Source organism: Botrytis byssoidea (genome assembly GCF_014898295.1).
Source record: "Botrytis byssoidea strain MUCL 94 chromosome Unknown BBYS_015, whole genome shotgun sequence".
NCBI classification, from domain to species: Eukaryota; Fungi; Ascomycota; class Leotiomycetes; order Helotiales; family Sclerotiniaceae; genus Botrytis; species Botrytis byssoidea.
The window spans coordinates 861,255-876,404 of NW_024065856.1; the positions used below are offsets into that span (position 1 = coordinate 861,255).

General features: G+C 38.4%; 2 protein-coding genes across 2 annotated transcripts; one reads left to right on the forward strand and one right to left on the reverse strand.

The window, feature by feature from the left end:
• Positions 1–3,513: 3,513 nt before the first annotated feature.
• On the forward strand, positions 3,514–4,036 carry EAE97_007741 (uncharacterized protein; the record flags this gene model as incomplete). The annotated part of the gene is made up of 2 exons (XM_038878255.1): positions 3,514–3,547; positions 3,816–4,036. 2 exons carry the CDS (start codon positions 3,514–3,516, stop codon positions 4,034–4,036), a joined length of 255 nt encoding a protein of 84 aa, XP_038731093.1.
• Positions 4,037–5,337: 1,301 nt separating this feature from the next.
• Positions 5,338–5,648, reverse strand: EAE97_007742 (uncharacterized protein; the record flags this gene model as incomplete). The annotated part of the gene is made up of 2 exons (XM_038878256.1): positions 5,338–5,512; positions 5,611–5,648. 2 exons carry the CDS (start codon positions 5,646–5,648, stop codon positions 5,338–5,340), a joined length of 213 nt encoding a protein of 70 aa, XP_038731094.1.
• Between the last annotated feature and the right edge of the window lie 9,502 nt (positions 5,649–15,150).

Consider the following 15,150-nt stretch of genomic DNA (forward strand, 5'->3'; position numbering starts at 1 on the left):
AGAGGGGAACACAAACTTTACATAAGAGCTTGCCACAAATGCCTTACACATATCACACTTTCAAAATCGTTTTTGGTGTGCGTGAGAGAGCTTTCGGAGGGCAGATGCGGGGAAGGAGGCGATCTTCCCAGTACAAATACCACGTATTCGAGTCTAGGGTTCTATTAAAACGGTGTTGAACTGTGCCGCAACTGATCACCAGATAAAACTTTGGTTCTTCTGGACCCGAATATTGACAACGCGTGCAGGAAACGTAAAAGTCCAAGTTTCGAGTCTACGCTCATAGTAGACGAGGGAATTGAGACGTCTTGTTGGGGTCTGAATTATACAACGCCAATAAATGTATGGTAATTATCGATCTCTGGGCTGTTGAGAACCGTTGCAAAACTATCACACGTGGTATGTTGTCTAGCAGTAATGATCTGGTCCATCTCCATCATTGATAAATGGTTCTCGTCACTGCTGAACGAGTTTGTAGGAAGGAGCCATGGTCGACTTCTCAAGTTGAGTCACATATTTTATTCAAGGCGTCGAGCCTACCGAGGCCTGGTTATGTAACGGTCACTGTTTCGCAGTGTAAGTAATAGTATAATAGTTAATACCGCTGTATAGAAAGATGAAGACATTACTCTTACATTTATTTTTACATTTTGTAATATTAACATGTTGAAACGCTAGAATCTAATCTAAAAAAAAGTAGTTTTATATATTTCTATTTATATCAAACTATAGAATAAGCAATTTTATTCTGATTTGAATTTGGAAATATAAAACCAAATATTTTAAAACAAATTCTATTATTTTGATAGATAATATTAATTCCGAATATTGTCATTCTATGTATCTATGTTCTAATTAATATATAATGAAGCGAACTAAGATTATTTTGTTATACTATTTTCAAGTTTATAAACGAGCGAATGTTATATTTAATATATAATCTTTTAGAGATTGAAAAAAGAAAAAAGAAATATAGTTATTTTTCAATTATCTTCAATATTGAAATTAAAATTAAAATTTAATATAACAACAACACAAGAAGAGAAATATCAATTGACTTCTTGAATTCTGATTAATAACTAAATCTTTTTTTTTCCTAAAAGAGTATATAATAGATTAAAAAGAAATCATCTTTATGTAATACTGATTGTTATTATTTTAATTATAAATCTGATATTTGAAATGTCAAGATATAGAATAATAATATTCGGAATTATTACTAACGTGGTTTATTAATAAACGGGTTATATTAATAAATAAGTCATTTCGAAAATTATTTAAATCAAGTTTTTTAAAATATTAATATTTTAATAATCAATCATTATTTTTTTAAATAAAAGATTTTAAAAAATAATTAAAATATAAATTTTTTATTAGTTTAATTTTTATAAAATAATTTCATTATCTTCTAAAAAAGAAAGGAAATTGTCACGATTTTCGTTATAAAAAAACTATTTTTATAATAACAATTTTATAAATTCAAATTTCTTAAAATTAATTGGATTTTTAAAATTTTTTTATATTCAAATATTTTATATTAAATTTTCAGAAAATTATATTTACAAATAAAAAAAGTGTATAATTATATATAAATAAGTTTTATATATAAAATAAGTGATTCATTTATTAATATGATCTGTTCACTAATAAACCACGTTATATGAAATATATATATATACAAATTTCATCATCGACCTAAGCTCAAAAAGATACTCGTGGATACTCACTTACTGGTGGGTTTTGATATTCGCATTCGAATTGGATTGGAGACACGAGTCAGGAGCCCCCTTCACAATCTCAATCCCCACCCCCAAACTGAAAACCAAATAGACTACAAGTTCTACCTAAGCCCCCTCCCCTTCCTCATTTATACATATCCCCGCCGCGCCCGTCCTTAAATGGACGATCCCCAGGACTCGGTCGCTCTTGGTAGTGTATCCTGTGTGTCTAAGCTGGGTGTGTATTGTGTGATACGTTGTGGTTATTGGATAGGAAGGAATAGAGTTTGGGCGAAAAGTGAGCGAAAAGTATTGGGTCTTGGAAGTGACAGTGCGGAGTTTGGGTTTGGGCTGGGTTGGTTTGGTTTGGGGCTTTACCTTACGTAAGTGAGGGAGGGGTGTGTATTTGTGGGATGATACTATGGTATTGGGGTGAGGAATGATGGCGATGGGATAGTTGGATGGACGGGATGGGTAGGTTGGTGGGTAAGTGAAATTAGGGTGGTAGGTGCAAACTTAGGAAAGGAAGAAGTACTAGATATATTAAGAGTGTAATAAAAAGAGAAAGAAAAAAAGGATAGAAAGAAAAGAGAGTGAGAGGGGGGGATCTGGGGGTGTGATTGTAGGTAGGTACGAGATCAAAAAGTGAGGAAAGGGGGTGTGCGGGGCTCCATATTCGTGGACTGTTTTTGATGGTTGAGAGGGTTTGAATACTAGGTAAGGACTAAATATATGTGCTTTAATATCATGTAATATCGGACCTCTTTATATACTCGATATAATTTTTGGAATATCAATGAGATCGCAACGTGGATATATGTACCTATTAAGTATCGACAAATATTCTTCTTATTGGATTAAATCCCTCGACCTTTACTTATCTAGGTAGGTGATTAACCCCCTAACTACCACTTCATGATTCATGACTCGAAAGAACAAGTTTCATTTCCTTACACAGTACATGTCTACATACTAGGTATTAATAAACCAATATGCCCTTCGACAATGATCCACCAAATCACGTTACAGATATCCTCGTATATGTACCTTACGAAATATAGCTGCAAAGTAATAAACCCTTTACAAACTCTCCTTCTCTCCTTCTCTCCTTCTCTCCTTCTCTCCTTCTCAATCCCATCATAAAATTCCCTCATCCATTTCCTCCCTATCCAAAGTCTAATTACCAATCCAACCCAATCCAATATCCCCTCCAAAACAAACATCTCACACCACATCACACATCATCTCACACGACATCTCAGCCAATCCCCATAATTACCCCAGATCCTTCCCTCAACACCCGAAGCTAAGTGGATATCCTCTTCTAAATAACTGGGTCCTTTCCACTCTATTCTGCATAAATCCCCAGATTACGCATTTGCGGCGTTATTAGCGAAGGTCAAAGAGGGTTAGTGGCTTGGTGTTACCCCGCACCATGGACCAGTTAGATGCGCAGGCGTGAAACAGGAGGTTTGGGGTGGTGTGATATGATATGATATGGTATGGGCTGAGAAGGGAGGAGGTACTTATGAGGAGGTATCTTCCTTTGATTTGGATATTTGCTCTCTTCTTCATCTTTTCATTACATCAAGAACATTACATCGCGATACATTACAATACAATCAATACTCATTTTATCAAATTCAATACGATAAATACTTCATATACCTTACTACACAATCAATTTGATATCAACATCAACTCCAACTTCGTCACTTGAAGCCTCCAATACATTACATCACAACACAATCAATCACCGAATCTACAAAACCACACATATAATAAATCATTCATCATGGTTGCTGTTACTGGAGTTGTTACTGCTGGTGGTAAGTTTCCATTTTATTGTTTTGATGTGAGGGTTTGATGTTCTGGGTTGGTGTCTTGTTGTGTTGTTGTGTCGCTTTGTTCATGTTCATGGGTTTTATCTCATATATCATGACAACGGATCATCACTATTATAGCAACACACATCCTCTTCATCTTCATCTCTATCCTCCTCTATCTCCCCCTCCCTGCCCTCATCACCTCTCTCCTCTCTCCTCTCTCCTCTCTCCTCTCTCCTCCCTCAAACCCCAAAACTAACACTCCCTCTAGCCTCAGCACTCGGCCTCGCCGCCGCGCTCGCATCCATGCATCTCCCCGCCAAAACCTACCGCGTAGAACGCACACGTCGTCTCTCTCAACCCGCCGATCAAGATCAGGGTGAAATGGCACGCTTAGCTTTGCAAAAAACAAACTCTGCGGGTTCCATTACAGAGAAGGCGAAGAGTGGCTTTCAACCCGGGAAGAAGGTTTTGGGTCGAGTTAAGGAGTAGATGTTTGGATGACGATGATGATGATGGGCTATGATATGAATATGGGTTATGGATACGGTTATGGGATGGATGGATATGGATACTGGTATGAACGGATGGATATGGATATGGATATGTTACTATGACATCATGATACGAGCGGTTAGTTGCCAGACTCACTGACTCGACTTGACTTGACTTGAATGGGATCTTCATAATCGTCATGAATTGATATGACACATGATTATGGATGGGATGGAATGGAATGGAATGGAGTTTTCTTTGCTTTGGGTTACATATAGCCACATTGTCACTTTGTCACACACTGGCACTTACATACATGCATACATACACGAGAAATCGACAAAAGTCTAGAAATAGATAGATTTTCTTTCGTCTCGTGGTTTTTTCAAGATGAAATGAGATGAGATGGAATAAATCTATAGTTGAATTTCGCTCATTTGAGGATTAAGATTAAAGAAATGGGAATGAATATGAATAATCAATGAGATTTGAAGATCTTGGGATTGTGGATTGTGGATGTGTGAATGTGAATATGAATGTGAAATACATAGCTGATTCCTCTTTCATACGGATTGGAGATTTTGATTCTGATTCTTGGTACAAGAGCAGAGCAGAGCAAAGGGTGCAAGTAAAGAAGAGAAAATTAGGTGATAATAAATGACGTGCCAGATATGAAATCGGGAATCTCGGAGGAATTGAGTTTGAATTTTGAGTTTTGAGATGAGGGTCTGGAATGGGATAGAATCGAATTGAATGATGGTTTGGAATTGGAAGGGAGACTTTCTTGGTTATTCTTTAGTTTTGGGGGTTTCTTCATGTGTAGATCTAGGTATATGTATATATCTATATAGAGTATTGGTTATTGATTGTTTGTGTTTGTGTTTGTGTTTGTGTTTGTGTTTGTATCTTTCGAGTTGAAGATTATAGTTTTGGAGAGAAGAGTTTGGCGTAGGTGGTGGTGGTTGTGTGTGGGTTTGGGTTTGGGTTTGGGGTTGGGAGGGGAGAGGGAGATGGTAATGAGGATGATGGTAATGAGGATGATGGTGATGGTGATGATGACGGTGATAATGATAGCAACAGAAACAAGAGAAAACCAACCAAAATACATAAATAAAAGTACCAATAGTAACAATCATAATAGCAAATGTAACAAATCATAATAAATCACAATGTATTATTTGTGTTTCAGATAGCGATGGTCAATAGATACCTATGTACATATACACAATATCTCACAACTCCCTCCCCTATTCTCACCAAGGACTAGATGCATGCTTGTTTCGTATCCTACCCTTTAATCACTTTCGCCCCCCATCTTCATTTTCATACTCTTCCTCTTCCTCTTCCTCTTCCTCTTCCTCTTCCTCTTCCTCTTCCTCTTCCTCTTCCTCTTCCTCTTCCTCTTCCTCTTCCTCTTCCTCTTCCTCTTCCCCTCCTGTCTCAATTGTACTGAATTTGATTATTATCTTCTTCCTATACATCTGTTTAGTATTGGTTCATAATAACTTAGTTGAAACTAGGCTGACTGGATGAATTTTGTTAAAGGGGAGGGGGTTAAAATGATTAGGTACCCGATGATGATAAGTGATGTCGTTAAGATTTTCATCATCGCTAGATATCACAACGTTGTGCTAATAGCAAGGATGAAAAAGATAAGATCAGCAATCATGGAATCCTTCTTTTTCTTATTTTTCTTTTCTTCTGCTCGTAAGATTATCTATTTGTATCATTAAGTCTATCTTCTTCTCATGTCAACCTCTCGCAAAGAGTGCAGTGTTCAATATCATATACGCTCAGCCCTAGACCCGGGACTCTTGAGTATATAGGGTAGCATTTATGAAAGTTGAAGGGAAGGAAACTCAAGTGTCTATATAGGTACAGAACAGGCCAAAATTCTGTATCTTAAATCCAGAAGCGAGATCTGGGGATGTGGATACGCAGTGACTTGCAAGTGCACGTGAGTTTTATCCGTATCCATATTCAAATGTTTAAGGGTGATAGTAGCTATAAAGAGGACTTTCCTTCGAGGAAAATTTTCAAAATTTAACATCAATTACAAAAATGGAGGGTTTAGGGCTATCGATATCGACTACGAGTGGAAAGTATCTTTTTGGATTGGGACGGGCTGTGTGTATTGCAATTTCTGCTGAGAGAGAGTTTTTGAGAGAAAGGTTTCGATGTGAGGGGAGAGCTTGGTTGATTTGCTTATGCTAGTGTGTGCATTTTGATGTGAAAGATTGCAATCTGATGACTAGAGATCTTTGACAGTAATAGTTGAATTCCAATTGTTCGGCAACGACAATAGGGGATCGAAAGTCTTAAAGTCACAACCTTGCATTCTCGCTCTCTCTCTCTCTCTCTCTTCTCCCATAGGTCACGGTCATAAATCTAAAGCTAGATCTCTATGGCAAACATACTGTAGTGCCAGTTCTTATATTTAAACTCACAGTTGTCAAATCGCCATGAATATGAGCGTAAATGAGATATTATGGGTACTTATATACCGAGCTTGTTCTTAGTATGCTAGTATCCACAACTCCAGCATCGAAGTTGACACGCCAGACCTGTGCGTAGAATAGAGAACAATTTAGGTGAATACGCTCAATTGTTGACAGTCATTTTGAAAATGATTTGCTAGGTTAAGGGGAGTGAATTATCCAAGTCGTCTTCGACTGAAATAAAGTTAAAAAGCGGCGTAAGAGAAATCACGCGGACAGAAGTTTTTGTTTGGTCATATATATTGCACTCTGTCTACCTAGTTCCCCTCTCAAATGAGACGATCAAATTCGCATATTTGGGAGAAAATGCTTGCTAGTGTTATATTGTTGAGTAATATTTCCTTCGATTTGGATGAGAATTTGGAATACTTTCCAGGGGGTAAATGATGGTCGGGCTTACTTTCGTCTCACTTTTTTATAGCGATGAGATATATCTAACGACAGCGGTAAACAGTATCTCTTCATTGTCAACTCATCCAGTCATATCATTATTACTATACTTAAATTCCCAACCTCGCCCACGACCTTGCCATCCCACGTATCATAAATAAATGGGAAATGAAAGAAACACAATTCTGAAGCGCTATTTCGACTGTTACCTTCTCCATAGGTTGTCGGTATTTTGTTCTTTTCGAATCTCTCATCATGCTTTTGGAAAGAGATTATGTGAATTATATACCTATCTACGAACAAAGAATCTGAGCTTTGAGACGTGAACTCAAGATTCACTCTAATCTTGTCGTTTTCATACCATGGATGTTCTACGAATAACAGATCCTTCTTAGCCTTCCTTGTTCTTGATCAATGCGTATGAATAGTTCCATGGTAACGAGGACAACAGAAGAGAGTATATAAACCCCCGTATCCCTTCATAGGTAATCCATAAACTGTAAGAAAGACGCATGGAAAAAAGTTGAGGAAAGATTATGAAGCATGACAACATTCGAGTCCACTCTCTTATCACAATTTTGATTACGTTTTGTTACGAATCTATAAGTGAAAGATCATTGGGAGTAGGAGGAAAATCGAATCTGGGGTTTTGAGTGTCGGCGGTGAAATGTTTTGACAGTGAAAAAATACTTCGCTGATATTTCAACAGCGCGATTATCGAATATGAAATGTTATTGAAAATATCCTATCTTCCCAGGATCATTTCATGATATGAGCCAAAAATTTCTATCGAGCCATCTATACGCTACTCACGAACCAGGCTTTTCTCGGTAGCGAGCTGTATCAGGTTGATGTTCTTGTAGTTGATTCTCAAGACTCTTTGTGTCTATTTATGTAGTATGAAGTGTGAATTTTGAAGAATGAGCAAATTCAAGGGTGCTATTCACTATTCTTGAAGGTTCAATGTGATATACTGGCCTGTGGGGGCTTTTGCTGTGATATTCGCCGTTCATCCAGTGGATCGAGAGATACTCTAGGATCTACGCTATAACCCGCTATTATGGAGTTATAGGCGGGCTATATATAGATCGTCCACCTTCCTAGAGAATGTTCGGCAGGAATCAAGCGCGGAAAAAGAAACCTCGTGCTAGTATCTCTGTAAGACAGATTCTCCGTTTCTGTATAGTTGATTTGGATCTCACTTTCTTCGTTATTGAATAGAGAGGAGATTTTTTCGCACATCACATCTCAAGAGAGGATATAACAGCAATTATACTCACCGATAACAAAACGGATCTTCATGAAACGACAACAAAAATGCGTCTCATCATATCTCGCTCAATTTTTCATAATAGTCAAACTAAATATCAGCCAGATAGACATGCAGGAAACCTCCAGATCTGATAAGAACGTTTTCATCAAACTGATAGCGAAACGCATAATCCAATTGCAAGACAGTTCTACCAAGGTAGCCCTGTGAAAATGTCATTTGCTTTCCGATTCCGCCTAGAGTTGAGTAAGAGAGATATGGAGAGGTACTTATGTTGATAGATGGATTGATAGTTTGGTTGAGTTGAAGGGCTTAGGATTCACTGGAATAGCTCAGCCTAAAGATATACCGAGGGACTTGCTGGTTTGTTAGGGAGGAGAAGGGGGGTAAATAAGCGATATTGTGGATAAATATCAAGCAGTAGATCAAAGCAAAATAGTGAATTTCCCTTCACAGAATCTAGATTCCAGAATCACACCATCACTTGCTATCTATTCAAGAGTTATCCAGATCTAGACAATCGACTCCAATTAATTCGGCTACTGTTGAAACGGCAGTTCATGTGTCAGCACTGAGTTCTGTCCACTGGTGGTCCCATTCAGAAACCCAGAGATAATTTCCACACAATTTGGATATAATCATGGAAGATTAAACGAAATTCTCGCATTAATTTTTGCTATCGTCTCATACCTTTCAACACACATGTAAAAGACCTCAATGACAATGAAGTCATTACCGACAATTAGCATAAAAGAGAGTATTCTACCAACGAGAATCCACCATCATCTGATCTAAAAATCACAAGTGTGAAAATTCATGCTCTCTTTCTACAACTACAGCGATTTCTCCTTCTAAGCCTCTCTTTTCCAGAAAAATTCCAGTCCTTGCAAATAGTACAACTCATTGAGTTTACAGACATGGCAAATCCTCTTCTTCTCTGAAGGAAAAATAGCATCGACTCCTCCGAGTTCATTTTTTCGGGTTCCATATGAATTGCATATTCTACTTACAGGACTAGCTACCCATATTTATACCAGCCAGTCCATATAGATCAAATAATACTTCCTTACTAATCTGCACATTTTCGCAGTATGTGATTTCCTATAAATAGTCTACTGAAAAGTGTTCCTGATAGTCGCGATTATCCCTTCCATACCAATCAATCATCGCAACCAAACATGCTACAGAGTCGCTATATGTTCCTGGAAGGAACTTTTCGATTCTAGGAATATCGTCCAGTCGTGCTTGGTATCAACAAGACTAGCTGAGATTCGATTATGTATTTCGTGGACTTTGGACCTAGTTTGTGAGGAAGAATTGAGGTCGCAGTATCAATATATAACAGCAACAAAATATACCGTAGCTGATAAAACCCCACCATCAGACGAAAATCAAACCCAAGTAAAACCAATGACACAAAAAACACAATCTCACTTTCCTCTACACCAAGTCTATGTATGACCCCTATCCATCCACCAATACCTCTCGACAGCCAACGCTTCAATATACCTGAACCACCTTGTGTGGACAGAAAACCAAAAGCGACAATTCTCGCAGCTTTTATATCTACATCTTTCTCCATATCCACCTTCATTTCATTTTCTCCAAAACAAGCATCCCTTCCCTTCCCTCCTCACAAACTACAAACTACAAACTACAAACTACAAATCTATACCCCCAAACACCCATCCCATCTCATCCTCATCATCCTATTCTTACCACCCCCTTCTTACCACCCCCTTCTTACCACCCCCTTCTTACCACCCCCTTCTTACCACCCCCTTCTTGCCATATCCATTCTTACCATCCCCCTCAAACCCCAGAAACCCCAGAAACTCCAGAAACCTAAACCCTATCAAACTTTATATAAACCAAGTACCCCCTCAACAACTATTACATTTCTTTATATATCTAAGTACCTAGATATAGATGTATGTATAATTTATAAATATCTGAGAGATGGTTGTCATATATAATATCAACCATAAATCATGAATATAAATTATCTCTTTGATTTCCTTTCCTGTCCTTTCCTCTCCTCTTCTTTACTCTAGATAGGTACTCAACAAATCCATCAAATCCACCCCCTCCCCCTCCCCCAAACCAGAGTCAAAATATCAGGCCCCATACTCCAAGCAGCAATGAGAGAAGAGGTGGTATACATAGCTCATACCAATCAATTCCAGAAAGATCCAAGCACTTGCCACACTAAGAAACTCATTGAACATGAGCAATTACCCTCCGCCGGCTTTCGAGATGTTGAGCTCAGCGGAATGGATTTTGGTGACTTGAGGTATGATATTGGCAAATGACGATAATGCATATTGTTGATCATCATCTCTAGATTTCTTGACAGTGATAAGTACGTGTTGTCGGACTCATTAGTGTTGTTATCATTTTAATGTTGTCTTGTTGTTTCATACATTTTATTAACATGATATAGAGCGTGGAGTACTCCAGAATAGATAGGGATGTATTTTGATCGAATAATGATGTTTTAATTTTAACCCCAAGTAGGCAGTTGGCGCGAGTCGAAATGAACTCATATTTGTGTGGTATACTGTGGCTCACAAAATGCGAACTCTCGCACAAGGTACGGATTACATAGCACCCCAAACTGGCAAACTCGACAATGAAGACATACCAGTGCCTTTCCCGAGACTTCTCTGAAGAGGGGATTTCTAGCTTATTCACTTGAACATTAAGATATTATCCATGGTATCCATTCACCATATAAGCTCTGCCCATCTAACACTGAAAATTCAGTGCTAACCTCCCATCCATCTAGAAATTTCCACTCATCAACTTTTAACCCCTCAAAAACCCATCACACCCGGTAAACATTCTCCCAAAAACCTCTTCATCGCCACCAACGGAACACTATGTCTCATCGCCGTATTCACATCCCAGGAAGAATGTAATACAATTAACAAACCATCATCAGCTCTCATCAACTATACTCCTGAAATTCCCCAATAAGTCCACACATCATGATTCAAGCTTCTAATCTCTGAATTTGCATGCAGATCCTATCCCTATAACATTCTACCACAAAGATCCCTTCGATACTCCAACAAGATTACACTTCATCTTTCAATTACCCGAAGCTTCCAGATCATCGTTTCCAGTTATTCAATACATGGATATAATCGATATCCCATATTCCGGGAGCTGCGCTGCCCATTTCACAAATGAGAATTCTGGATAGTATCTCGAATCAAATCATCACCAATATCCACCGTCACAATTTTCATCAGCGTCGAATCACGTTTCTGTTCCCAAACACGATATTTGACTTCATCTGCAAAGCCAGTAGAATATAAAAGTCATATTCGTGGTTTGGCTTTCTGGTTTCCCTCCATCTCGCCTATGCAATGAGAATATGTAAGTAACCATCCTGCAAATCAATACGAACTGCTATCCCGGCTTCAAATTGCGCGAAAATCACAATTGATGCTAACCAATTGCCCACGCAAATTTCGGATGGTGATTTCATGAGTGCGAATAATGCGGTTGCTTTAAGTCGCGATATTTCTTGCGGAGAAGTATGAGCTCGGTTTGGATCAGACCTCGCAAGATGGAAGATCGCGGTACAGTTTGAATCTTTTCGTATGTTCTTGCTGTGATATGCGAGGTTTCGTTGGAATTGAATTTAACTGGTTATTCCAAATTTGTGATCGATTTGATGGAAGTAGATTTGTCTGTTTTGTATTCAGAATTAAGGATCTCGGTATGCGTTTGTGGTTGTTCATATTCGTATTGGCGAATTGGATGCTTGACTATATTTGCAAGTACCTATTCGAACTTGGAGTATTTTGTAAGTTTATATATATATATATATATATTCAATCAGTAATGCAAAAGGTCAATGCTAATCCCAACTTTTCATTATTGAATTGAATACATCGTATCGTACTGTAATGTCGTGTCAAAAAGTGCTTCTGCATCTAGATCTTGAATGGTCTAGATGTAATGTATGCAATGTTAGATATGAGTCTGGCCACGATCTTTTCCAGGTAGTTTCTCAGGGGCGTTTTACAGACCAAGGTCTGGCCCAAGTCCGATATGCAACAAAATTGTTTTTGAATTCTGTGTTTGGTCGGTTCTTTTGGATGTGAAGGAAGTTAATATTGTTAGAGTATCTCTAATCAATTTCTAATCAGCAAGTGGTATAACTTGAGGATATTTCTTATCCTCTCACTGGTGGTCTACATTTGGATGGGAAGAATACGAATGGGAACGTGCACTAGCAATGATATGGTGCATAATGTTTGTGTATATCACGTGACCTATGATTATTTTGGTGACAACATTACCATCTTGAATAGATGAATGGGTCGAGTTCTGATAATCTGCCCGCTATATTGGCATATCCAGGAATGGTGATTGAACTCCAATTAGAGGTTATTCTACCAAAACATGTGGTATAGCTTTTGAGATTTCCCCTCGAGCACGTGCACTCCTAGAAATCGAAGCTCTGGTCAATCTAGAACTATGAATGAGAACGAGAGTTGTCAAATCACGAGTCTTTAGACCACGATTCCATTTTTCATCTAATATTCAATAGCCTACGATCATAATGTTTCTGGTGATAGCAACGTATCGAGTCTGAATCTATCTCTAACCCTTACACTTCCCCTTCTCTCCGCATTTTCATCCGGAAGACCCGAGATTCTGTCTCCCAATGTTAGTATTCCGTGCGATTTCAACAGAGTATTCTAAATGTCCCGGAAGTTCTTCCTGTTCGTGTTTCAAGAATCTGATAGATTTCGTATATCTAATCTCACCTCACGCGACCAAGACCAATACGAGTAACCACAATAGTGTAAAGTGTCTCTGGAAATCTGTCACCCTTATGCCACCACTAGCCGAGTTATGCAAACAATCAGACATTGACCAATTCAATGTTGATCCGACGACAAAATCAATGAATATCTCTCACACAATCTGATTTGACCATTTATTCCAGAATGCTGGGTAAAACTCTAGGCAAATATCTGGGCAGTACCCTTGTGGAAATGATTGAAATGCGGGGTGTTATATAGTGTTTTATGGTGTAGGTGTTGATAATTGTAGGATACTCATCTGAAAATATTGATCTTTATGTTGTCTCTCCCTTCATACACACCTACTTAGCCGATCCATATGTAGAGCACTACAAGGTGTATCGTATTATATCATACCATCATACCTACATTATATCATATCTGCATTATATCCTACGTACCTATACTTATATGCACGCATTTCAAATTCATCTATCACTACCGTATCCTACCTGAAGATTCCATCTGTATTGATTTATCTGGAGATTGTTGATAGTGAGGTTGTATTCCACATGCCTCATACCTCATACTTCATACTTCATATCTTGCACCCTGCTTGTCATTGCATATACAACGTACTCGAAGCGGGGTTCTGATATAACGTGACAACAAGAATGAGGGCTGAATCGGGGTGATCAGCATATCTTTCTCGCAATCCATCATTGTTTCAAGACAAGATAGACTGCCGATAGAACAAATTGAGAGCTGAACACTCATTCCTCGGTCACAAATTCGATTCATGTGAAAGGCTGATGATTGAACATTGATAAAGTTTAAGGATGGTAGGGATGAAGTTGTGCCCAGGGTTTCCTTAGTGCGTATGGGAGGGAAGATCATTAATTTATGGATTCGGTAGATTTTCTTTTAGTCTTTTCGGAATTCGAATGTGAAGTTGAACGGGATATGATATTGATACATGCCGCATGGTAAGAGAAAATTCTAGTTCTACCAATAGTTCTAGTTCTAGTTCTAGTTCTAGGTCCAGTTTCAAGAAACTGCCGATAGAAAATATAGATCACGATGAAACCCTATCTACACCTATTTGTATACTCGTACATTACCGGTATAATGACAATTCGCACGGGAGTCAGTACTAATCTGTACTATACTACTACATATCTCCACCACACAATATCAAATTTGTTCTCGAGTCCGAACAACAGCAGAGGCAACGGCCACGGCCACGGCAGTTAAATTAATGAGCTTGGATGGTGTTGTTGTTCAATGAAAGATCAAGCTTCAGTAGTGGAGAAGCCGAGATACGAAGCATCGAGATACCCCAATGTGGCGGGGATTGTGGATTTATGGATTTATGGATTGATTTATGGATACCTATCTAACGGGGGGAAGGAAAATTGATATTCCATGATATTTGATTGGTTCAGATAGATTTAATTAAGCTTAATTATCATTTAGGTATATCCACAATTTAACAATCTAAGACCTTTATTCGATGCAGAAGAAAATCATACGGGGAAGAGGGGAAGGGAGGGGAGGGGACATATTCTTCAAATATTTCATTCCAACCTCTTCAATCTCTTCAACCCTTCGATTCATGAACAACAACAATTCCAAACAAATCAATTGGTGACCCAAGCAAATTACTCAAATTTCAATACCTAAGCCCCCTAGTAAAATGTTTGTCTCTACGCGAGTATACGATATTCCAACCAACCAATACCAACCAATACCACCTCATTATCCCAACGTCAGAAATCTTAACGAAAGTTGATCGCTGTATCGACAAGGATATATTCCGGGGTAACTTACACATTTGTTCAAACCAGCATAACGAGCTTTGCCTAATACAAGAACATCGCCGTTCCGTCTATGATCCACCGAGGCTCAATACTTCAATACACCGAAGGGAAATTTCGTAGTGAGATCTGACATCTGATTGTATAACACCAATTCATCCTACGTGAAAACTAATGGAAGGCTGTGCATGGTTACAATGTTACACTTGGTGCGTGTTAGTCTCTCGGTAGAAGAGATGGAATGTTGTATGACAGTCACACACCTAACCATCAATGCGAAGGTGTGGTCCATCTCCTTCTCAATTGGTATACCAGACCGTATCTTTAATTACGCCAAAAAGCTTGACAAAGTTGTTCAGCTAAGTGGGTG